The sequence below is a fragment of the Rattus rattus genome, chromosome 14, assembly GCF_011064425.1.
Source record: "Rattus rattus isolate New Zealand chromosome 14, Rrattus_CSIRO_v1, whole genome shotgun sequence".
NCBI lineage: Eukaryota > Metazoa > Chordata > Mammalia > Rodentia > Muridae > Rattus > Rattus rattus.
In genome coordinates, this window is record NC_046167.1 from 24,996,373 (window position 1) to 25,022,507 (window position 26,135).

The 26,135-nt window shown below is 42.6% G+C and overlaps 1 protein-coding gene across 1 annotated transcript in view; it reads right to left on the reverse strand.

The window, feature by feature from the left end:
* Ryr2 (ryanodine receptor 2) overlaps positions 1–26,135 on the reverse strand; it is a 393,422-nt gene that overhangs the window by 35,286 nt on the left and 332,001 nt on the right. The window contains exons 83-91 of the mRNA XM_032885202.1: positions 24,662–24,738; positions 23,818–23,891; positions 12,779–12,859; positions 11,535–11,623; positions 9,313–9,441; positions 6,235–6,339; positions 4,286–4,367; positions 1,853–3,150; positions 318–382 (exon numbers count right to left, since the gene is read on the reverse strand). Coding sequence (XP_032741093.1) covers positions 318–382; positions 1,853–3,150; positions 4,286–4,367; positions 6,235–6,339; positions 9,313–9,441; positions 11,535–11,623; positions 12,779–12,859; positions 23,818–23,891; positions 24,662–24,738 — 2,000 coding nt within the window. The remainder of the gene's footprint in view (positions 1–317; positions 383–1,852; positions 3,151–4,285; positions 4,368–6,234; positions 6,340–9,312; positions 9,442–11,534; positions 11,624–12,778; positions 12,860–23,817; positions 23,892–24,661; positions 24,739–26,135) is intronic.

The window sequence follows — 26,135 nt, forward strand, 5'->3', positions numbered from 1 at the left end:
GAAGATGACATTGCCACATTAGTTTCTTCCCATCTTTAACAGGACATTCATATATAAGCTTCATACATCAGTCCTTTTATAGAGACACTGGGGTTTCTTCTGGTAGGGGAGAATCACACACAGGGAATGCCCATGGGAAGAGGAGAAAGACCCTAGGTGGGGGTAATCCTGGTGGCCCTATAGGAGGTGAGGTCCTGGTTTTCACATAGGTCTGAGATGGGGTCATGTGACACCTCTGCAAGGTAAGAGTGTCCCAAAGAGCAGGGGCCAGGCCAAGAGGTTCCTGGACATACGGGAATGCCTGTGGTGGTACATACTCAGCCTTCTCCGGTTCAGACTTGGTTTCTTCCTTTTCTTCCTTTTCTTCTTTTACCTTCTGCTCCTTGAACATGACAGTAGCAAACAAAAACAAAGGCAAAAACATCTTATTACTGTTGTAGATGTCTGTATATAGTGCGAGTGTTCTTATCTCTGCAGGTAGCTATGTATACACGTGACCATGCGAATGGAGATCAGAGGACAACCTAAGCCATTGTTCTTCAGAAGACTCATACCTTGGGTTTTTCAGGCAGATGTAATATTCTTCCATTAGCCATGCTAGATCGTGAACTCCAGGGACCTACCTGTCTTTGCCTCCCCCGAGCTGAGATTATGAGCCCCACACTATTATGCTTGACTTTTTCTTTTTAAAAATGTGAATTCTTTGGATTGAATTCCAGGCCTCGTGCTTGCAAATTATCATACTTAGATTCCCATTGTTGGTGATAAAGCACCATGGGCAGAAGTATCTGGAGAGGAAAGGGTTTGCTTCACACCAGTCCATCACTGAGGGAATTCAGGGCAGGGACCTTGAGGCAGGAGCTGAAGCAGAAGCAGGTAGAACACTGCTTCCTGGCTTCATCTTCATTGTTTTCTCAGCCTGCTTTCTAACATCAGCCAGGATTATCTGCCTTGATGTGGTACCACCCACAGTGGGCTGGACCTCCCCATATCAATCGTTAATTTAGAGAAGGCCTGACGGACTTGCCTCCAGGCCAGCATTGTGGAGGACTATTTTCTCAGACGAGAGTTTCTCTTCTCAAATGACTCCAGCTGGTGCCAACTGGACAGAAATGGTAACCAGGCTTTAGTGACCGAGATCTTCTCCGCTCTCTAAGCATGGTTATGTATCACCACTGTGTGCATCTGGGGAGCTGTGTAGCCACCTGTCAACTCAAAACCTGTAACCCACACAGGAGCCCGTTTGTTTAGACTGAGATAGAAATTCCATGAACACGTCTCCTCCTATCGCTCACCTTTTAGGCACACCCTCCTCTCCAGAAGTGGTGGATTAAGAACTTTCTAGGCTCCTTTCTACTGGCTTTCCTCATTTCAGAAACAACCTCCTTTCTCGTATCCACTGGGCCAAATCTTTTTCTTTCTAGGGCAATTTAAGTCTTACCTCTTATTATTTCCATCTAACTGCTGGTGTTTGCCTTGTATCAACACCCACTGAGAAACCTTTTGGCTCTGACTATCTCATTCCCTCGGTGTTCTCAGGCACTTGGAAAAATGAGCACAGAGAGTAGGGTACAACTCTCTGTTGGTGATGGTACAACTGACCATCACCATCACAACACGACTTTATCTCCACGAAGCATACATAGTAACAGTTTCAGATAATGATTCATATACATTCCTCATGGGTCCAGTTTTGCCTTCCAAAGGTTATTTTTTTCCCCAGAAACTCAAGATGAGAACAAGAGTGAGCAGGAGAAAGAGAAAAGAGAGAGAGAGAGAGAGAGAGAGAGAGAGAGAGAGAGAGAGAGAGAGTGGAGTACCTAATGGCATTAATACTGATGACTTAAAGTACCTGAAACTTTTCTTGTACCTCGGGGACAGGGATGGGGTTGGTCATGAGGTCACTGAGGCCAGCATTTGGGTTGTGAGGAATTAGTTTGTACTGCCCTCCTTCTCTCTTCAGATCCAAGCCAAATATGTCTGAAAGAAGGTCACTTTCCTCCGTCAGTTCCTTCAAGTCCGTTAGGTCTTCAGAGGGCAGGGCTGACTCTAATGGCTTCCTCTCTCCCTCCTCTTCATCTCCTCGAACCTCATCCTGAGTAGGGTCTGGCATGTTGGCAAGAAGCTCTGCCACTTTGATTTTCTTAGCACCTTCCACCAGGCTGCCCCCCAGCAGTAGGCTGGAGACAATGCGGAAGAAGCCCCTGCAGACGCTGGCCACGAAGTGTAGGAGGGTGACAAACACACTCCAGTAGGATGAGAAGAAGGCTGAGACCATGTCCTTCACTGTCATCTTCTTCATTCTCTTCATCTGCTTCTTCAGGCTCTTCAGGCTGAGCATCCTCACAAGGGTTAGGACATTGTACCTGAGTGCAAACAGGGCTGACTGGACAGTGAGCAGGGAGAAGAAGCCCATCCGTGGGGCCTGCTCCTCTGGCCTCTCCTTTTCACTCTCCTCTTTATTCGCTGACCTCTCATTCAGGTCGGACTCTGAGATCTGAGCTGCCAGCTGCATCTCAAAGATGGTGTCCTCACAGAAGTTCACAAAGAGCTCCATCTTCTCCTTCTCCCCGCCCTCATTGACCACATCGAATATGAACTGCCTCTTGGACTCCTTGACCTGGGGCTTCTCCCACTGGGTTCGGCTGGATTCGCTGATCTCAAAGTAGACCCTCTCGATGCGCTTGGCGCTGCCCATGATCTCGATGCGACCTAGGAAAGGTTGGAAGTAGTTGAGGACACTCTCTGCCAACTCCAAGAAGGTCTGCAGCCTCGTGTCATTGGGCATGTGCTCTGAGAGGTTGGTCAGCAGAACGGCGACGTTGAAGCCGATGTCCTTGGCAGGCTCGTGGAACCTTTTGACAAACTCTTCATAATCCAGCGTCTCGTTCTCATCTGTCTCTGCACAGGACAACAGAAACTCGGTCTCTGACTGGGTGTAGTGTTTGTGGCTCTCCATGGCTTTGTGGAAGTCTCTCTTGGAAATGACCCCTTTGCCATCAGGGTCATACTCTTTAAATGTGTCAGAGGATGTCAAGTCCTTCAGTTTCAGAAACATGTCAAAGAACTTGAGGATCATCTCCACGTTGTTGGATGACTCCACAAGCATGTCCACCATCTGCTTGCCTATTGTTCCGTTCACCACATTACCTGAAGGAAAAAGCATTTGTGGTTGTTTAAAAATGAGCACCTTTGACAAAGCTGGTATTTACGATCAATCAATCAATCAATGAATAATCATACAGACCTGGGATTAAACATGAACCAAAGTCACTGATTTAAATTTCCTCCTAGTGTATGAGGCCATGAGAACAGATGGATAATTATTTCTAATCTAACATCTCACGAGGTGATTAAAGAAACACTGGAAGAACCTTGATCACAAAGTAATTAGGTTTCACACATAAAATTGAATTTCTGGGCCTGGGAGATGGTTTATCAGATAAGGGTACTTATTGCTCTCACTGACAGCTTGAGCTCCCTCCACCCCCATTCCCCTTATTTTCTTTCTTCTCCCTCCCTCTCTCCTTCCTCCTCCTGCACTACCTCCTCTTCCTCTTCCTCCTCCTCTCCCCCCTCTCTCCCCCTCCTTCCTTTCCTTCTCTTTTTCCCTCCCTCAATGGAAACCACTATCTTGTGTCTCCTCCTGGTCCAGAGTTTAGAGTTAGAAAAGAGGAGATTACTGAAAAGCTTTTAAAAATGGGGTTATTTTATAAATAGGAGTTCCTTAGAAGACTGTATTCCTAGAACGTGGGGTTCCATGAACCCCTAAACAGGCAGAATGCTATGACTGGAAAGATGCCACAGACATTGCTGTAACATGGTTGTGTAGCAGACACATGTGGTGAAGAGCCTGAGGTAGGCTTCTAAGGATGCCCGTGGGGGATTTGCCTTACTACACTAACTTGTGTTAGAAGACCTGTCTTATTTGTGGGGAGGACTATCCTCTGGCCAGGAGATACTGGAGAAAGGAGCTGAGCATTAAGAGACTCTTTGCTCTCTCATTGTGGATACAACATAACCAGCTGCTTCAAGCCCCTTCCACCTTAATTTCTCCACCAGCATAGAAGGTGCCCCAGAAATAACCATTTTTCCACTGTTTCTTCTATTGGGAAATTTTATCATAGCAAGAAGAAGAAAAACTAGACACCCAGCAATGCATCAGAGCTGATGGACGTTGCTTCCTGGTGTGATGTCTCGCTACATGGCGATGCCAAATAAGAAAACAAATGTGTCTGGAAAGAATAAAAGAGACCTTGAGAGTAGCGCACACTTAAAGTCCTACCTTCTAGCATAGACAGCAGCATGACCACCATGTCCTTCTGGAGATCCATCAGTTCTTTTAAGAGCTCAATCTGGCTGGAATCCTAGAAACACAGCATGCATTTGAGAGAAGGGGAAGAGAATGTGGCAAGATCAGGTCATTTTCACAGAGAACTTCCTGGCTGCAGACACTAAGCTCCTTACGGCATTGTGGAACTAAGAATGTCAAATGTAAACACATGGCTTACTGAAAATAAGTTGCAGATGAAGTAAAGAACTTCTCTGCTCATTGTGATGTGTGTATGCTGAAGCACCTTCAAGGACATGTGCCCAGCAGGTATGTAGAAGAATCCAAGTCCTGGGGAGCCTGCTAAGGCAGGACAAGATTCAGCTCTCTCTGCATATAGGACACAGCTTTTACTTGAAGAGACATTATTTTTCCTTCGCTCTGACTTCTTTCTTCTTACTCTTTCTTATATGTATTTATTTACCTTGAGAGAAAGTGCACATGTGTGTCCATGCTCCTATGTCACCGTAAGCTTATGGAGACCATAGGACAGTTTATGCGGAGTGGTTCTCCCCTTCCACCGTGTGGGTCCTGGGGATCACACTTGGTCTCCAGGCTTGGCAGCTAATGCCTTCACCCTCTCGGTCACCTCTCTTCTGACCCTAACACATTCTTTTTTCTATCATGTGTTGGGCACCCATTACCAACAGCTATGTCAGGCCATTAGATAAGCAGCAAGATGCCCTGCACCAAAGAGGCACATTTATCCAAGGATGAGATTATAGTCTTCCTATGTATGCATCTTGAATTGGAAATGGGACATGCATTGAGGTAGGGAAGCAACAAGTTATTTCTAACAGACTTTGTGAATTAACATCAAAACGTGTTCCTTATTTATCTTTCTAACTACCGTCTTCTCTTTGACTTTCAGAGAGTTGCTTTCCTGGTAGTGTGAATGTCATCTTTGCTTGTATGTGACCCTGTAAGAACTTCCCCTCCTCGACAAGTTTATCACAAGTTTCAAATCCATTTTCAGTATCTGTGAGAGGGAAGAAAATTCCCAATGAAGGAAGAGCAGGGAAGAATCAGAGGGCTGGGACATGACAATGTCTGCCATCTCTTTCCTCCTTCACATGCTTTCTCCCTCTCTGCTCATGCATGACGTGCTTTTGGTTTGGTTTTGACGGTGGGGTGCTCAGCAGTAATGTGTCTGTCCTAGCCTCGTGGGGATTCTTCACCGCTTTTATGAGTTTTCCATATCATGGGTGGAAGCCTTTAGTGGTACAGCTGCCCATAAGTAAGTCATCCAATGGACTTTCTGATGACGTAGCTGCTTTTGAGTCACCCATCATTCTATAGTTAACAAGTTATCAGCTTGTTGGTTCACCCAAATTGGACCCTGATAGAGTATGTTCTTTGGTCAGCTGGTGCCCTCTCTGGCAGGGGCATAAAGTGTTTTTATTAAAACATTTGATATATGTGGCAGAGAAATAGCTCGGTGGTTGAGACCACTTGCTGTTCTTGCCTAGAATTCGAGTTTAGTTCCTAGCACTAACATCAGGTGTCTCATCACCATCTAAAGCTCGAGCTTCACGGGAGCCAATGGCTTTCTTCTGGGCCTTATGGGTACCTGCAGTTATACACACATACTCAACACACACACACACACACACACACACACACACACACACACACACACACAGAGGTCTTTAAAAAATCATTTACCTCAACTAGCTATATGATATTTTATTTATGGGTTCATTAAAATAAAGTGATTTAATTATAAAATGAAAAAAATAAAATGTATTTCTTATTTCTAATTTATTTTAAAAGTAGCATATTTGAGATGGAGTAAAAGACCCTGAGGGAGGGTGTGAGGAGACAGTATCAAACTTAATGGAGCAAGGGTAGTTGCTGGCAGTTCCAGTCCATGCTGTACCCACTCATTTAAGGCACTGACTTACCTGAGACAGCTTCATCTGCATGTGTGCAAATACATGAAGGAAGCCCACAACAGCATCCCAGAGCCTGCTGTGTGCCAAACTCTGCTGGTTTCCAGTACAAGGACCCTGCAGCATGAACAGAGAGACAATGATCATTGGGGATCGCTTATTTGCCCAAACAAGCTTTGGTGAAAGAATTCTCTGTTCATGCATCTCATTGCCAGCTCCTTATCTGTGAAAGCAGAGGCATAAGATAGGAGAGGTGTGGTCGGGATAAAGTGCCATCAGCAGCTAGTGTTCATCCTGCCATTATCTAGTTAAATGTACCTAAAAATGTCTCAGGGAACTTGTTACTGTATGGATATTAACACACTGGGGACGCTGATCATTTCTTCTGTTTTTAGGAAAAGAGGAGGGTACTAATGGTTTGGTTATTCAGTCAAATCGATAGTTACTGCCTTGTGGAAAAAGAATATGTTACACTAGTGTGGCAGCACAGACCTGTGACACCAGGGGGAGGGAGGAGTTCAAGGTCAACTCTGGCTACTTAGTAGCTAGAGACCAGATTGCACTGCATGCCACCCTTTCAGAAAACAGAAATAAACAAACAAACAAAAAACAACAACAACAAAACTATGCTTAGGAGGAAGAAAAATTTGTTTCTTATTTCTAAGTAGTAATACAGATACAATATTCACAGAGGAAACAACTCTTGGATGCTTTACTTGCACAATTATTTAGCAAACAGTGTAACCACTGACAGTTTTTTAAATTAATGTTGATCATTAATATCATAAATCCTGAGTCCAAAGGAACTGAATCTGTTATAATAATTTTTTTTGGAAAGCTATTGGCTGAAAGAGTTCCAGCACTGGTCTCCCTCAGAACACAAACCAAGCCACATCATTATCACATGAGCTCAGTGGTCAGGGACAAGCAGGCGACTGCTAATTAGAAGCCTTATTATTCAGCCAGTCATATATTATGTATACATAAAAAGTAGCTCCTTAAACACATCATTTAAAATACTATTACCTCCAGAAACACAGGATAAAAGTTCTCCCACCCTGCCCCCTTGGTGGAGCACTGACTCCATTCCAGGCTGGCTAGGCCTGATTTATAAATAGGCCACTTCCTGAACTCACAAGTAACTCTCACAAATTCAACTCACTGATTGTGAAACCCTTAAATTTTAATGTGGGGAGAAAGATGGTTCCATGGATACAAAGGACTCGAGTGAGCCTGATGAGATGGCTTCAATTCCTATGATCTACATTAAAAAGAAAAAGGCAGATTCAGGGGTGCACGTCTGTAATCTTAGTCCTCTTCTATGGAGGCAGAGCCAGAAAGATTGCAGGGAGTCTTGCGGGCCAGCTAGAGTGCAGTACCTTACACCGAAATAGAAACAGGAGACGGTGCCTTGCAACAAGGTAGAGGGCTGTGGTAACGTCTAGACTCAAAACAATAGATCTGTAGCGTTTTTGTTGCTATGGAACAACAGTTAAAGAATGGTGGAGGTATCACGGAGAACAGACAGCAAGGTCACTGGGAAACAGCAGAAACTCAGCTTGGCCTTCATTTATCCACAATTTCCTTTGGGGCATATTTAAGGTTCTAATTCAAAGTAAGAGTTTTGTATCACCCTGGACTAACTAGGGCTTGTGTGAACGGTCCTGATATGACAACAGTTGCCAGCCTCAGGCTGACCACCCACTATTCCCTCACCAAATGAACACTGCAGCCCGCCATTATTGTGGACTAAAACCGGCTGAAAATCAAAATAGAGTCTTTCACGATGAAGTTCCAAGTTACAAAGTCAAAAGCCAAGCTGTTAACCTGACCAGCAAATCAGCCAGAAAGAAAAGGACTTTGATTCTGAGATCTTGTTCCATTGGGAAGACAATGAGAAGTGTTTCAAACCTAAGTCCGACCCTTTATCCTGATGCTGATCAGTTACTCTTTGTACATCATTTCACCTCCTTGGCCCTGAAGACAGGCAGAGTGACCAGCCTGCAATCGACAGCTTCTTTGGCTCTTTCTGTCCTTGATGGACTCCTTCTATTTTAGCAAGTGAAGTGCTGCCCGCTTCCAGAACTGGGAGATAATGCTAATTATGACGGGTAATGACATTATGCAATTTCACCCATGTACACCCCTTAAAGCTAAAAAGAATGTAGTGTAATTTCAAGAACCTGCTCACCCTTAGGCTGCTTGCTTCTAGGAGCCGATAGCAAATGTAAACACAGGTTCTTAGATGTTACTTTTTAATTATTCCTATGCAACTTCCGCCTCCGTGTCTCTGGAATACTATAAACTATGCGTTACTGACCAGTTTCTCTTCTCTTTCCTTCCTCTCATGTTTATTGAGTGTTCAACACTTATTACAGGCCCCAGAAATGTAGCATTGCACAAACCACGCCTCTCGAGCCTCCCTGATGACCACAGTTTCACTGGGCCTAATTGCATGCCCCAACTACATATTTAGGGTGGATATTGGTAAAGAGAAGACAAAGAATGAACCAAAGGGCTAAGAGATAGGTAAGAGGCTACAAGTATTTGCTGCCGTTCCAGAGGGCCTAGGTTCAGTTCTCAGTACCTACATGGCAGATCACAACTGCCTGGAATCCAGCTCCAGGATTTCTGACTGTGTATGTGTGTGTGTGTGTGTGTGTGTGTGTGTGCGCGCGCACACGCATATATATATATATATATATATATATATATATTTTAATTCAATAGAAATGTGGAGTTTTTTCTATGGATTCAATGATAATTGGTTAAATTTTATGTCTATCTATCATCTATCTACCTATGTACCTATCTATAGGGATTGAACCTAGAGTAGGCATGTGTTTTATTACTGACCTATATCTATATCCTCCCTTTTCCTTTTTTGAGACAGGCCCTCACTAACTTGCCCAGGTTGCCCAGGTTAGCACTCACTCTGCAGTCTTGGCAGGCATTGGCTTTGAGAGTTTTCTACTTCACATCCTGATTAGTTGGAAAGACAAGTCTGTGCTACCGGGCCCAGTTCAGAAGAGTCTCTTTAAAACAGCTGCTCCTTTCTTTCTTTAGAAAGCGGAAATGATTGGCATTTACCTGGATGTACTCCGTGAGTGTGTTGAACACCTGCTTCGCCACTTGGATGGCTTTGGAAAAGTTACGCTGGCCCTGCTCATCTATGATGTCCTTGCCAGAGTAGTACCAATAGAAATCACTAATGGACTCCTGGAAAACAAAGACCGTGCTGTAGACAGGCATTAGCCAGTTCTCACTGACCTGGCCAGGCCTGGACGCCGGCATAGAGAGATCTTAAATACAGCGGCCAAAGGAAAGCTGTGAAGTAAACACCTGTCATCAGCAACCTCCCGAGAGCACAGTGTGAAAAACCCCTTTACCTCCCAGTGACAGCCCTATCGAAATTCCAAGCAGAGAACTTAGCTTTGAAAATGACAGTCTGATGACCGTGGATTCGATGAATGGAATAATTCAGGAAACTAATGTCTGGTGAGTGGATTTAGACGTTTATAATGTGAGCCTGGCAAGTGACAGGCCATGGGACAATGTTTTGGAGGTTCCAGATGTCTGCCCTCCTTTTTCTCCAAAGAAGCCATGAGTACTTCACCAAGGTGAGTCCATAGCTAAGAGCTATGGTGGCTCCTTGCTTCTGTAGCTAAGGACAGTGGCTACCCTGCTTACGATCACTGATAGCTGCAAGCCTCCTGTGAGACTGATTTTCATAGAGATGTTTCCCATCAACACATTTCTGAAGAGAAGACCTCATTGGTGAAATGAATAACATGATATTGTTGAAGATATGGACTGCATTTGAGTTTGGTGACATAGTCTTTTAGGATTTGTATGTTTTCAGAGATGCCTTTGGATATATTTGCTTCATAGGGGACTTTTCTCCCATGGGGAAGAGGGAAGAAATGAAGGTAGGGGAGAGAGAGTGAGGCAGGATGGGAGGGAGGGAGAAAGAAAGTGGAGAGGCAAAAGAAGGAGTAAAGATGAAGAAAAGAATAGAGTGGAAGAGAGGAGAGGAAGAGAGAAGAGGAGAGGATAAGGGAGGGGAGGGGAGAAAAAGGGAGTGGAGGGGGAGAGCAGGGAAGGGCAGGGGAGAGCAAGGGAGGGCAGGGCAGGGGAGAGCAGGGCAAGGGAGGGAAGATGGGGGAAGAGAGGAGAGAAGAGGAAAGACTAAACTGGCCATACTTCTTTATTTTCAGAGGAAAATAGGGCTGGCCTGGTGTCAGGCTATAACCCCAGCTGTTGATGGTAGGAACAACCCAAGACAAAAATCACAAGTTTAAGGCCCTCCTGGGATGTAGTGGGAGTTCAAGGCTTTGGGTTAGAATCCTGGTACCAGGGACAATTTCTTTCTTTTTCTCTTTCTTTCCTTCCTTCTTTCTTTCTTTCTTTCTTTCTTTCTTTCTTTCTTTCTTTCTTTTTCTCTTTCTTTTCTTTCTTTTTCTCTTTCTTTTTTCCTTTTCTTTCTTTTTTCTTTCTTTCTTTCTTCCTTCCTTCCTTCTTTCCTTCCTCTTTCTTTCTTTCTTTCTTTCTTTTTCTCTTTCTTTTCTTTCTTTCTTTTTCTCTTTCTTTCTTCCTTTTCTTTCTTTTTTCTTTCTTTCTTTTCTTTCTTTCTTTCTTCCTTCCTCCTTCTTTCCTTCCTCTTTCTTTCTTTCTTTCTTTCTTTCTTTCTTTCCTCCCTTCTTTCTTTCTTTCTTTCTTTCTTTCTTTCCTTCTTTCTTTTTTTTAAAGATATTAAGGAAAAAGCTGGAAGCTTGAATTTCTTTGTTTGTTTAATGCCGGGCCCAACTCTTTCTTTCATAGGACAGTGAGAGAAATAAAACCTGTACAGCCGCATCCCTTTAGCTCCAACCTGGTAAACCAGTTCGATGTAATTATAGTGTCCAAAGCATTTTAAAGCAACAATGTGTTGGGTTAAATTTTAAGTCAGTGAAAATACTAAGACAAGAATAAAACTCAGCTTGGGACAGCAAAGTTGAGTGCAGGGAGGCAGTGGGATAGACTTGATTTTGTATCATTATATCTCTCTCCCCAGCTACGACTCAACCTAAGAAGCAGGAACTGTGTGTCAGAGCTCTTAGCGCAACAAACGAATGGAAAATACTATTGACCACAGAAGGAGAAGTTACAAAAAGATACATTTTATAGAGAGAGTGTGTCTAAGAATTGGGGGAAGGTTGCAATCAAAGGTAAAGGCCACACGTTAGCTCTAAATCCACATGTTCAAACCCTCTTAGCACTTTTGCTGTTAGCTGACCCCAGTGTCACCGTGGCTGGCAGATGCGACCTCTTACCTGCACTCGAAGGAGGTAGTCCACAGTAGAGATGATGATATTAACTGTGGTGTTGTTGCCAGTCTGGGTTCTCAGGTAATTCTGAAAATCTACACAAAACCAAAATTCTTTTATTAACGGCTCCCTCAGATGTACAAAGGTGGCCCTACAAGTCAGCGATGCCGCCTAACAGTACCATAGGGTGGCCAAAGGTAGCGTTTATCTGATCTTTTGAACATGAAATCATCTGAATCTCCCATGAACCTCTAGTTAACTCATGGTAGAGAGCCTGACTCCTATGCATAAGACCCCGGGTTAGATTTCCAGCCACATTAATGAAAACCAAAGTGAGTGGTGATCTCCCCTAACCTATTTCACAGCGGGTCAGTATTCAGCTCCGGATTAAGACATTGCTATCCTCATCTCACATTCTAGAGATATAAAAGTGGCTGAGGGTATTTCCATCATTGAGGACATAAAATGGAAATTTTTTATTCAGGAACCTTGTGTTCTCAAGTTCTGCACAAAAAAATGTTTGGAAAACAAAGGCAACAGTAAAGTATGGTTCCTGTCTTTTTAGAAATGCAGGCTGCCCGAGGTCAATAAAAAATCAGGAAAAAAAAAGATAGCCATCCACATTACTGTGAAGGGATCTAATTTTTTACCACCACCACCACCACCACCACCACCACCACCATCATCATCACATCCCTTATTTTTACTAACATTACAACAATAGGAAGATCAAGCGAAGCCAGGAACATGGTGCACACATCTGTAATCTCAGAACTTACCAGTTTGGGGCCTGCAAAAGACTTTGCCTCAAAAAACTAGGAGGGAGAGAGGAAGAAGTACAGGGAGCTGGAAAGGGAGTAAGGAGTAGAAGAGGAAGGGGAGAGGGAGAGGAACAAAGGACTTAGGAAGGAGAGAGAGTTGGATAAGATGGATGGATGAGTGGATGATGGAGGGAGGGAGGGAGAGAGAGAGAAAGGCAGTCAGGCAGGGAAGGAGGGAGGCAGAGAGGCAGGCAGGGAAGGAGGAAGGCAGGGAGGGAGGGAAGCAAAGAGGGAAGGAGTGGGGGGATGAAAAACTGCAAAGATTTTGAAAGCATCAGTTCCACTAATCACCTGGCGGTGCAGCGCTCAGTGCCTGCAAAAACGATGCTCAAACACGCCCCAGTGGAAGCCATGGGTTTCTGCTGTTCCAGCCTAGAGCCTCACTTCCCACATCATCAGCCCCGGGCTGGCTCACACATCACCACGCACCTGAGTTGTGTCCTTCACAGAGCAGCTGCAGGAATCGGAAGAGGTCACAGGTGAACTCATCATCCTGCAGTACCTTCTCTCCTGTAGGAAGGACAGAGGATGAACAGTGACCATCCCCGGGGGCCCTCCCGCTCACCCCCACCTCCGACATTTTCACATCCAGCTAGCAGCTCTCTGCACCCAGAACAGAACCAAGTCCCAGCCACGGAGCTTCTATCCGAAGCTCCTAGGATCATGCGCTTGGCAGATAGATGTGCTTTTTCTTTATCAGAAAAGAACAGGTAAATCTTAAAACCCGGGTTTCTCTCTGTTAGAAGCAGCAGCATGGGTTGGCAACATTTTGTAAATAACCCGAAGATTGAACCTTCCTTCCCTGATACCTTGTTTTGTGAATAGTAATGAATTCTACATCTTTTATAAATATTAGACTCACTTTGCTCCTGAGGCATGATCACATGGTTCATGGCAAAGCCACTGACAAACAAAATATCGCCGAGGGTTTCTTTTAATAAGCAATAATTAAAAGATCTTCATGAATATTGTGAATCGCTTGAAATGGTCAACTCCCTTTATTTTTTCATCAATTGTCAACTAAGTAAAATAGGCAGTAGCTTGGGTGTCTCAAATTGAGATATGTCTAGGGGGGTAATGTTTTCAGAGAAATGGGAAGATTGTCCCTGTGAAACCCCTTATAAAAAGGCTTAGGGGCTCAGCTGAGAGCTGATTCCTAACACAGAAAGGTAGGACAAGCTGGCCAGGCCTCGGGCAGAAGCCACGTTGAATTATAAAAAGTACACATATGTCATGACTAATGATGAAGACTTAGGAAAGGGCTTGATCCCTTACCTATTTTGCAATTCATAGTCCCAGTTTCCTTCTAGACACAAAAGCACAAGGAAAGAAACAAACACGAAACAGCACTGCACAAATGGAAACTGATTGTTAAAGCAAAAAGATGTGTAACTGGAAAAAATGTCAAAGTTATGAATGTCTTCTTAGGAATGTATATTATTTAGAAAGAAAAATAACCAAAAAAAAAAAAGCTGTTTTGCCAGTAAATGGATGTACTAATGTACTTAAATAAAATAATGACTGTATGGGCTGGGAGGAGCTTGGATTGAGAAAGAACACTATGCAGTCAATGTGCATGGGCTCAGCCAGGAAGATGAATGATCGTGGAGACACGAGAGCTTATGGACTTACCAGTCCGTAGTCTGTGACTTTCAAAGTGAGAGGCTTCATATAATGGTAGGGGTAGGAAGCAAAACCATTTTGGTAACTAATGTAAACATTAAAAAGGTATATATAATCATTGTCACTGTTTCCCTACTCACTCCCAAGATTGTTAAAATCGCCAAGCATACCAGTCTAATGATGCAGTAAATTCAAAACCTCCACACATGGCTGATAAGTCCATTCCTCAACGCTTGGGTCCATGATAGGAGAACCAGTTTAGGCTGATAGACAAGCTAAACTCTCCATTGATGATTTTGGGTATCATTTTTCATGAGCCATATAAATCAGAAGACTCTTCAAAATGATATTGAAATCAAACGATCATGAGTTCATTCAGACATATTGGTTCTTTCCCTGTGAGCCCATTAATACTTTTTTATTTCACAAAATGAAAACGGCATTGTGTGTATGTATGTATGTATGTATGTACATATGTGCGTATGTGTGTGTATGTATTTTTTCACTGTCCAAAATGTCAATGGCCTTGGGGCAAGTATTCAGAAAAATTAACACTGAGGTAGTCCATTCGTTTGCCTCGCAGGTAATATATTATAATCAAACTTTCATAACTGTTGCCATAGTGGTGATTTCTTGACTATAAGCTGAAACACATATACAAGAACTTTCATTTATCAATAAGCACACCATACACAGCAGAAAAATGGGGAAGAGGGGAGGAGAAGGTGAGTGGATGGGTCAAGCTCACTCTCAGTGGTGTGAGGTATATCCCAGGGTGCTCTGCTTCATGAACTCACTACTATTCAGCTAAAATGCTGCCATTGCCCATGCTGCCAATATGTGGTCTAGTAACAGAGACAGAAGACGGCTTTATGTCTGCAGGTGGTGCACAATCAACACATCTGTTTTATGTTATATGCAAAAAATCCCGTCAGATGCAAGCTAATATTAAAAGTAAGTAATGAAATGGAGGTGTCAGATGGGGTTGAAAGTGCTTTTACAGGCTTGAGATATTTATAATGGTTGCACAGGGGCTGATATGAATAAGAGGAAACATCCTTCTGCTTAAGATGTCCAATGCTCTCACACGGAGGGGACCCTAGATGTTGCTGCTTGGGACGAGTTTGTTCTTTGCCTCTAGGTTATTTCCATCTAAAGAGGAGGCCACCATGTAGCCTGCCAGTAGTTCTTCATCCTCTACAGTATGCTTATAAATAACAAAGATGGGAGCAACGTCCCTGCTCAGGAGACTGCTATTTGCCCATATTTAATTGCATTTACAGCTCTTAAAAATCATCACCCTCATTGAAAGGGAGCTCATATTCACAGCATTTTAAAATTTCATTGTGAAGATCCCATATAGACCATCATTTAAAGTAAGAACGAAACAGTGATGCCATTTTATGTGATCTCATAAAGTTAACACGTTATTCCTATAGCCGATATACCTGGGTTATACAACAAAGAGTATCTGCTTCAGTTCAATTAGACATATGTGCTGGGGTGGAGATGTGTATATGTGTGTCTTTGTGTAGAACAAGGGCTTATTCAGAATGACCATGAAACCATTTGAAGTTCTTATCCTCTTTCCCTGTTAAAGCTTGGTTCAACTGCTACTAATATTAATGTTTAATTCATTGGCAATACTTATTAATAGATTTTACATTTCAGTGGCACACATGAGAATTATATTTAACATGCACATAAAAATAATTGAAAATGGGTAGATCTCAAAGACTGGAATTCCCATTGTTGTAGGGTCCTGTAATATCAACATTTCTAATAAGTATCTACATCAAGGAAGTTTCCCTACAATCTCTCATTTAAATAAATCTCAGACATGCCCCCACAGTAATGGAGAAAATTAAATTCAAACTGATTTTTTAGAGAACTTAGATATTTATTTTGTGTGATGTCAAAACTGGAGAATTAATACTGAAAATACTGTTAGGTAGTTAGAAACTTGGGTATTTTATTGCATGAGATTTAGTTCTAATAACACCTTTTAAGAAGCTTTGTCATAACTTCTGTAGTTAGCTAACTTCTTAAAAATGGATTTGCAGCACATATTTAGTAACCACAAGTTTGTGCTAGAAACAGGATTTTATTTGAGACTCATAATGATAGAAATAAAGTTGGTGTAATCTATTTTGTAATTCAAGAAACAACTTGGAATGTAGGGAACTCAACGAACACCATACAGTCATTTGCTGGTAAAAGATCTAAGCCCATAGACTGTCCCTAAGCATCCAAATGTCTCCTCTAGGCCAGGTGCCTTTCTAGGTGAACAATACCCTGAACACGAATAACCCCAAAGTCTGATGGAGGAAGCAGGAAGAGACCAGTATATTTCTAGATTTCATGGTCTTTCTGAATCCAGTGTGTCATCCCAGCTAGACTTTGTAAAGTTAGCATCAGGAACCATTGAAATCTTTGACTAACAACCATCATGCATACTGTATGTTCTTCACATTTTGGAACCCAAGGAAACCATTTCCATGATATGGTTTGGGGAAAATGTAATGATTAGCTTTAACTGTCAATCTGATGGAGTCCAGAATCACCTAGAAGATGGACCTCTGGACACGCCTAGAGTGGTTATCTTGATTACATTAAGTGATATGGGAAGACTTATCACGACTGTGTGCAGGACTGTTTCCTGAGTGAGGGATTCTAGACTGTGTCCATAAAGTAGCGACAGTAAGCTATGTATAACATTCCTTGAGCTCTGTTTCTTGACCAGGGCTTTAATGTAACCAGTAATTCACACCCCTGCTGTCTTGATTCCCTACCATGATGGACTGTGCTCTTGACCCGTGAATCAAAACTGAAAACCCTTTCTCCCTTAAGTTGCCCTGTCAGGATGTTTGATTCTGATAGAATCCAGAAAAAAAAAAAAAAGAAAAGAAAAGAAAAATAAAAGTAGTCTTTCACCTTGAATCTCTTTTCTGTGGAGAAAAACAAACTCACCTACTCATTTTGTGTTTGGGCAATCAAAATGGCTCAAACTCATAAAGGTGCTTTGAAATTGTGAGTGTGCTGATTGGTTTAAGTCAACTTGACACAGCTAGAGTTATTTTGGAAGTGGGAACCTCAGTCTAAAAAGATGACTCCTGAAAGACTGGCCTATGGGAAGCCTGTGGCATGTTTTCCTGACTGATGACTGATAATGGTAGCCACAGCCCACTATGGGAAGTAGCCATAAGCAGATAGTAGGTTGGGAGCAAGTAGCTGAGGAGCAATCCAGTAAGCAGCACTCCTCAGTGACCTCTGCTTCAGGGTCTACCTCTAGGTTCCTGCCTTCAGTTCCTGCCCTGACTTTCCTCAGTGATGGAGTATGACATGTAAGTCTATGTAAGCCCTTAGAGTATGACATGAGAGTTATAAGCTTATATAAACCCTTCCCTCCCCAAGTTGTTTTGGTCATGGTCCTTAACCACAGCACTTGAACTATGACAAGGAACGAATGTGAAGCTTCAAAGCTAGAAGCCAGGTCACACAGCCTACACTTTTGAAACAGTGTGTTTGGGTGGGCTGCATCTGTAACAATCTACAAATGCCACAGAACACATCCCTTAAAACTGAGTTAGTGGGAGACTGTGTATACAGGATGTTCCTATTTCAGAGGTCAAGACAATAAAAAGTAGAGATAGCAGAGTGACTTTGGTTATTCAAGTGAATTAAAGTAGCCACATGCAAAATTTCCAGACTTTGGTAGATTGTTCCTCTTAAGCCAGAATGTTGGCATCTCCATGGTCACTTTTCTCTTTGAAATTCTCACTGTTCTTCATGGTTTTCATTCATCAGCATGCTGGCTGTCCTCCCTCCCTTTAGACAGTGATCACCTTCATCTGCAATGCTGCCGCAACGTCCAAATGCATCGACCCAGTGAGAATGCTCTCCAGATAAACAGGTACACTCCTCTAATGATGGACCATCTACTCTGAAGATGCCTTTATAGTCTATCATTATGCTGGCCACTGTCTTTGGAGGACCCATGGTCTGTTTATTATAGTAGTGTTCCTGAGTACACAGTGTACTTTAATGTCAGGGGAGCCCCTTAGACTTATTCTTCTATAAGTGACCTTAGGGCCTTCACCCCAGGTGTGACATCTAACATTGCTCACAATGCTATTTATTTAAGATTCTGCTATGGTGACAGGAAGAAACAGAAATTTCTTGGCAGGGTTTCTTGCCATGGTTTCCCACTGTAAACTGAAGTCCTCCCTCACAACAAAAGGGGGAAGCCTGCATGTTCAACAGTCTACAAGGCTAAATGACTGATGTAATCAGAACATCTGGGATTTGTGGGGAGCTAGAACGTTTAAAGCCCCAAACCATCTCACACTCTTTCAGTCCCATAAATCACTAGTTAAGTTGACTTTACACCACTGAAATGATTAGGGAAATCCTTTGCACAAACAGACCACTGGCATCCAAACAAAATGGCACCAGATAACAGCTGAGGCCTACAGCAGAGGTTTCCTCGCCTTTCCGAAACCCACCTACATGATGTTTCCAACAGTGTATTTATAATATTCTAATCTATGGCTTTCTTTGTTCTGTAACTATTAAAAAAACTTCATGAAACTGTTACCGCACTGGGGTGTGGTATTTATGGTACTGGAATGAACTAAAACTCTTCCCAGTCTCTTAAGGTTGGCTCAAGAATCAACTCTTTCCTATTCTTTTTGAGACATGACTTGGGTTTTTGGCACTGACATCATTAACTCTCTACAGTCTACACTAATCAGGTGATCTCTTCAATCTGACTGGGTTACTCACAATTCTTGCTCCTATTCTGTACACTAAACTCTCATGTGTTGCTCCTCTACAGGGAGTCTCTGGTTTCACAGATTCCCACTTCAGGCCAGATTTCACCCCCGTTATGATAAGTCATGACCCCAGCTGGAGGAAATTCCAGCAAGTCCACTCATACAGAGAGGCCATTCTGAAATTGTTTCTTGTAAATTTCTACATAATATGGAATTCTCAAAAATCATCACCTTCCATGTCCAGGACACCAGCACATTTCAGATATTCAGATTCCACTAAGTGCTTTAGAGGTTTCAAAGGAAAGGTATTTGGTTTCATGAGCCAACATCAAAGTCTTTCGTAAAAGCAAGGGGAAGAATAAAGTACATAGGACACCAGGACTCACTTGTGAGTGGAATTTGAAGAGAGAGAAAGCTAGCACATGATGAAGCAATACGAATACTTTATATAAGAATATAGGTAGCCAATCCTTCAACATTAATAGAATCCTTTCTGCTTAATTAATTAAAAGTTAATGTTCATTACTTCAACCTCAAATGAATTTGGTAGTCTCAACAAATATTAAAACTTCAGGGTAAATAATTTTAAATTGAGCTGAGACTGGAAAAGTTTGTTTGCAATTTAATGTTCAGGGGGTATTTATTTTTAATCAAGCAAATTCTATAGAATCAGATCAACTTCAAAGCTTTTTCTTGGCTATGACATCCAAACAGTGATAAAAACCAAAACAGTCTCTTCCACTTTATTCCAGAGGAGTCTTTGGAAGAATAAAACCTACATGTTCAGGCTCCTGATGATGAGGTTAAAGGCTTCTGATAAAGAATAAGCTAAAATTCTGAGGATGGGATGGAAATATTCATATAGGCATTGTCTGCTCCTTCATTTGTTTCTTTGTTTTTCCAAGACAGGGTCTCACTATGTAGTCCTGGCTATCCTGGAACTCAGGATGTAGAGCAGGGTTGCCTCAAACTCACAGAGATCCACCAGTCTCTGCCTCCCAAGAGCTTGGGTTAAAGGTGTACACCACTATGCCCAGTTGGCAGAATGCCATTGGTAGGAACCTATATCAATATAAAAACACACAGACAGGCAGAAAGGGCAATACTGAGGACACCACACTGCCACCAAATACAGTTGCTGAGGGCTTTCTGGGTTTTATTTTGCTTGTTTTCTTTTGTTGTTGTTGTTATTTGTTTGCTTTTTGGTTTGATTTGGTTTGCTTGATTGATTTTTTTTTACCTGGGTGGTAGTGGTCTTTGTCAGAATGGGAGACATTTAGTAGAGAGCAGAAATAGCAGAGGAGGCTGGGGCAGTCGTGGAAACAATCACAGTATGAAAACAAGAATGCATAGCATTCGTCCAAAATCTTGATATATAAACCCAAAACTAACCCATCGATCCTAATGCCATTTTTCTGATTGGATCAGGAATAGCACCAATAACAGTAAAAACTTCAAAAAGGAAAGTAAAAGAAAAAGGAAGACAGGGAAAAAAGGAAAAAGAAGAAAGAATTTTTTGAAGCTTCCATAAAAAGTACAGGAAGGAAGGAAGGAAGGAAGGAAGGAAGGAAGGAAGGAAGGAAGGATGGAAGGAAGGAAGGAAGGAAGGAAAGAAGGGAAATGGCTTAGCTCATGGAATTCATAGACTCACCAAAATAAAGTGGTATGCCCACACTGCTCCCTCAGACTTGCAACACAGCTGTGTGAGATCCACTAATCAGGTCACCTTCCTGACTCATCTGTCTTCTTACCCATAACACCCTGCCCATAGCTGCCCCTACTGGAGGAACTCTGGGTAGAGAACCTTCTCTCATGCGAGCTTGTGAGTTTTGTAACTGTGGCCATATGTGGCCATATCTCCACCAGGAACAGGTGTCCACTCCATGGAAACAGTGTATTAGGCATCTGACCATTGTTCCCCAAGTGCTGAGCCTGTGCGGTGTGAGCCTCAAACAGAGGATGGAGATTTTTCACAAGGATGTCCAATTTTACCTTCTCAAAGTGCTGTGAGCTTTTCTCTGCGATTATAGAATATTAAATAAACTAATGGGTTGAGCACAGGAATAACAGACACATACCCAAGAGTGACTACAATAACTCTTGAAGCAGGGCTAGAGATGGGGCAGTGCTTTCAAAGATCAGGGATCAGTGGAATGCTCCAGAATATCTCCTGGTTCAAAAAGCCTAGTTGACATATACTAGGTTCCACTAAAAGTAAATAAATAGTAAGTATATAAATAGCCCCACCCCGTTTTCCTCCTTGTTCCTGCACTGACCTTCAGAGGTTACAAACACTGTCTCTTTGAAGTCCAAAATGGTGACCCTGTTCTGAGTTTTTTTTTTTTTTAATTGAATCTCAAGGATGAAAATTAGCTTTGATGGCAAAGGACTTTTTAAATCTGTGATATTTTTAAAGGAAGAGAAAACAACACTGTAGACGTTCTGTTGGAAGGCCAGTGACAGAGTACACTTGGCTGGTCATGGGTCGCTGCCCCTGATGAGTGCAGATTGCCATGCACTTGATGCAGTCATAAAGCCAGAGTATATTCGTGATGGACACGCCGCAGAGGGGTGGGCGCATACATCCTAGGACTTCATTCGCGAAGTTGCAAACACTGGGCCCTTGAGGACCATTGTGTAAATGAAAGAAACACAAGAGAACAAATTAAAACTATGTTATTTCAATCCTGCGGCTCCTTCATGTTTTGTATGTGAAGAGTCTTCAACTTCACGGAAATCAGACAAAAAGAAACAAAGACGGCTGCATTTATAAATGTTAAACAAAGTAACAGAATGCAGGATAGACACAAAGTAGTCTAGTGGCCAAAAACAGACACTAAAAAGGGAAAAAATATGAACAAAACAGTTACTAACAAGTACGTACACACAGGTAACCCCAGACAAAAAGCAAATAACTAAACAGCCACCTGGTTTTAATAGTTACCATGGTTACCAGGCTCATGAGTGATGACTGAGGGGAGGAAGGAGGTACACATGGCAGTGGAGGAAAGAAAAGGAAATGGAGAAGAGAAAGAAGTTGAAAGCAGGCTTTTCGTTTACTATTTGTAATGAAATAGAATATAGGAGTGATTCATTAATCCAGGTAACACGTGTGTGATATGAAAAATAATGCAGAGACAAAACCCACCTCATAATAAGAAATGTATATAAAGCTTACACAATAGTGACTACTGTCATGGCCTCTCTGATTGGGAACTAAAACCCCCCGCTCTTCTAATCTTCTAATTCACATCTTACTGACCCAGGAGGAAGATCCCTAGGTGTCTATTTTCCTTTTGTTGGAAATGATTGATTTTTTTTTCTTTTTCTACTTCCTGCTCTGTTTGTGTAGTGTGTGTGTATGTGTGTGCGCACACGTGTACATGTATATGTACTTGTCTGTGTGTGTCTGTGTACGTGAATTTTTTCATATGTGCATGCGTGCAAACGCATGTGGCGGGCTGAGGTTGATACTGGGAATCATCTTTAACACCACTTCCACTTTATTGACTGAAGCAGGGTCTTACAGTCGAGCCCAGTGATCAGCTAGATGGCTTGTCTTGCTAGCTAGTTTGCCCTGTGGAGCCCCCCGTCTCTCCCTTTTGAGGTCAGAATTCCAGGTATGCCTCCATGCTCACTCAGCATTTATGTGGGGTCTGGGTATCCAACTCAGGTCCTGACACTGGGGAGGTAAGCACTTTAACCAATGAGCCATGTCCCAGGTGCCTGAGGTGGACAGAAACAGAGAATGAAGTTGAACTAGATTTTGCTCAGGGGCTAAGGCATTCTCTAAATAAATGCAGGGGGAACTAAATCAACTTCAAATTCTAACCCAGGGAGCGAAACTTTGGTATTGTACAGTTGAAAAACACCAGGACTCTGAGATGCTAGAGGCAGGCAGGGAATCACCTTGAGGTTTACAGTATCCCTTTGTTCTCCCATGGGGCCCCGGGGCAAGAAAATATCAGAAGGTTTAGAATGGTTCTGGTGATCCTCTTGACAGGAGAAAGCTGGATTATAGGACCAGATGGCTTGAAGTTGATGGCCTGATCTACTGCTAAAACCACCACAGATTAAATATCACACAAGCCACATAGGCCTCACAGGGAACAATATGTCCCAGAGACAAAAGGCGGGGAAGAGCAAGGAGTGGCTATTTTTCCTATTGTTGAGAACAAAAATACAGACATAAAAAGATTAGTTCATTCAACGATATTTCAGGATGGCCAGAAAAATGTACAAACAACGGGTGGAACAACAGTTTGTTTGTTTGTTTGTTTTAAATAAAATTAATCCAGGAAAGAATGCAATGTTCCAAAACTAATCCTCTGCCACTGGGACAAGTCTACCTGAGATCAAGCAGACACAGCAGAAAGGAGGCAGGACTCTCCACAGACACTTAAATGGCTTAAAAGTCAGACAAAAAATAAAAAATAAAAAGCAACTGAAACAAAACAAACTGAAGATAACTGTTCTTAATAAATATTCCTAAAATGAATGAGGTACCACCTCTGGCTCCTACATTCAGGAGCACAGCAATCTTTCTGTTGATGGAAATACTTGAAGATGGCATGAATTCTGGGGCCCATCTGAATAAAGCAACCACAATTATTCAAATGTGAAAACAACTCGCTTTCCTTTTTAATCAAACAAGATCTGGACTTGAAAAGGTGAGAGAGGGGTAAATCTGGGAGAGCTGGGGCCTGGTGGGAGTGGAGAGATGGGAGGAGATAAATGATTGTCCTAAGAAGGGAGAAAGTGAGCCTGCAGCTTGCTGAAATGACCAGCGAATGTGAAATATCATCTCTTCTCAAAGGCATTTTTATGTGGTTGATAATTTACCAACAAGGGTCTTTAACTCTTTAGTCTTTTGTCTCTTTGTGACTATCCAACTAGGGGAAAGGGCATGAGAGTAGTGTCCTCATTGATGCAGAATAGAGGTTTTAGAGGTGTGGCCCGCTGGACTTTCAGAGGAGCTCTTAAGCATGGTATCTATCTCCCTGCTTGAAACTGTACTTGCAAATGAGTCCATCTGGGGGTGGGGATCCTTTCCACTGAAGTGATCAATACCTGATCCTTCCTCAGTCACCATCCCGAGTCCTTCTGCTTTGTTTTGCCTCTCAAAGGCATTCAGGTCCAGGACACTACAATAAAAAGGAAGAAGACATGCATGGGGGCAAATAGGTCATTTTCTTTATTCAGGACAGCAAACCCCTACCCACCAAAATGTCCTCAAATGGGCACTCCACGGTAACATGCTGAGAGCATTTCCTAATCCACTTCAGTCCATACTCATTTTCCTAGAGGCAGACCAAGGCTCTCTCCCCAGAGCCCACAGTGAATTGTCTATGTCAAAGTCAGTACGGGGTTCACAGATTTCAGCTCAGAGAGAACATTAGTGTTAAATGATGTGCAGAAATACAAGAGGTTGTGTTTCTGCCACTGGAACTGCTTGCATTGAGCTTGTATCGGGCTTGACGGTCAAATGTTCTCTGAATATTTCTAAATAATGTAGAAAATAGAAAGTGACTATTGCAGTGAGATAGTTAAAGATTACCATGAAAAACAAATGAGAAATGACCCATAGGGAATGACCCCAAAATTGTCAAATAATATTCAATAGAATTTTCCCTTGTCTTAAAACAAAGTTAGGGCTTATTTTCAAGTATGGAGAATGTACTTCATTCTGAAAGCTCCCCATTGAAGCCCACAGACTCTAAAGACACCCCCTAAGTAACATGGTACTTAAGATGTTACCAGTGCTCTAAAATCCAGGTAATAGGGCACCACCTGTCCACCTCTTAAAGTCTCTGTTCATGAACGATTTTTGTTTGTCTAATGACTGTCTGTAATGCCAAACAAATACTTTGAATTGTAGCCACTGGGCAAGGCAGGACCAACCGTACATCCTCACCTGCAGGACTGCATGAGGCCTGCCAGGCTCTGGAAGAAGCCAACATCCTTTTTCTCCTTCAGGTAATCCAGCATCTTCTACAGAAACAGAGAAGCCACATAGCTGCTGAGCACGAATGTGTTGTTAACTTTTTAGGGAAAGAAGCATGCAGAGACTTATAACTGGTCCATGTCCTGGGAATATGTGACTCTTGGACACAGCCTTCAGTGAGACATCCCTATCACACCATCAGGGAACATCACAGAAGAGGGCACAGAGACCTGGAGAGATCCCGGAAAGGTTAGAAGATTGGGGAGCACCATCTCCTGGCTATGTGGTGTTCTGCAAGCCCTGCCCTGCACAAAATTGGGACGGTCAACATGGTATCATGGAGGAGGTTAGGGACTGACAAAGGCCATCCTTCTGTAAGGGTCTTAATGATGGCCGGAGGAGGATTCTGCACCATTTTCTTCAGTGGTGTGGCTACTGGCAAGTTGCCTGTGTTCCTTTGAGTAATTAAACCCTAATTAAGCTCACTGGGCCATCAAAAGTCAAAGATAGAAATGCAAAGGGGGAAACTAGTTGGGAAGAGGAAGGGGAACAGAGGGAATGGGAGGGGGATGAGAGAGGGTAACAATACTGAATATGACCAAAAGATATTGTATATACATATCCATGTGTCCTAATGAAACCCACCATGATGTATACATAACATGCACTAGCAAAGCATATGTAAACAGTCAAATTATGCTTTCTATTCTCAACCAAAGAAGTCCATGCACACAAATTTTGTGTGACTATTTTCCCCCTGAAATAATGATAACGATTTAAGGTGAGACTGTTAGACACTGGCAGGTGTAAGAACAGCCATGAGCAGAGCACTGTGTTGGGAGAACAACACTGGGAATTCTTTCCTGCCTCTGCTTAAGTAGAGATTCAGATGTCTCCTCCACATAAGCTTTCGTGTGGATATTGCACAGGTTTCCAGGAAAAATCTGGCTCTGTGAGCAGCATCAGTGATGGAGACCTGGAGTAGCCTCATGCTGATGTGGTAAGAACCTCAGTTTTTACCATCTCCGCCTTAGAATCTGAAGTAGACCATGAACCACTGGCCCGTTCGGCAATTCTTCTTCATTATCAAAGTCCAGGATCAATATTTTGACTCATCATGAATTCAAAACATGCTAAAGCAATGCCTAGGTCTGTCTCATCGTCAGATTGTTACAAGCATTACAAAACTATGTCTGCAGAGTTTTAGTATAGGCTGGATTCTTTCAACTTTATGATGCACAATACAGATACACGTTCCATAGAACACATACCCTGAATTTGAGATTTTTATTCTTTTCTTAGGACAGCTATGTGCAGTATGGTGTTCTCACACAAAGCTAGGGGGCACCAAAGAACTATTGCTCTGCCTAAGAGGGACTGGGACCAGAGGGCAAATATCTCAGCCTCTAACCACACACTGGGTTGTGGAGCCATGCTATCCCAT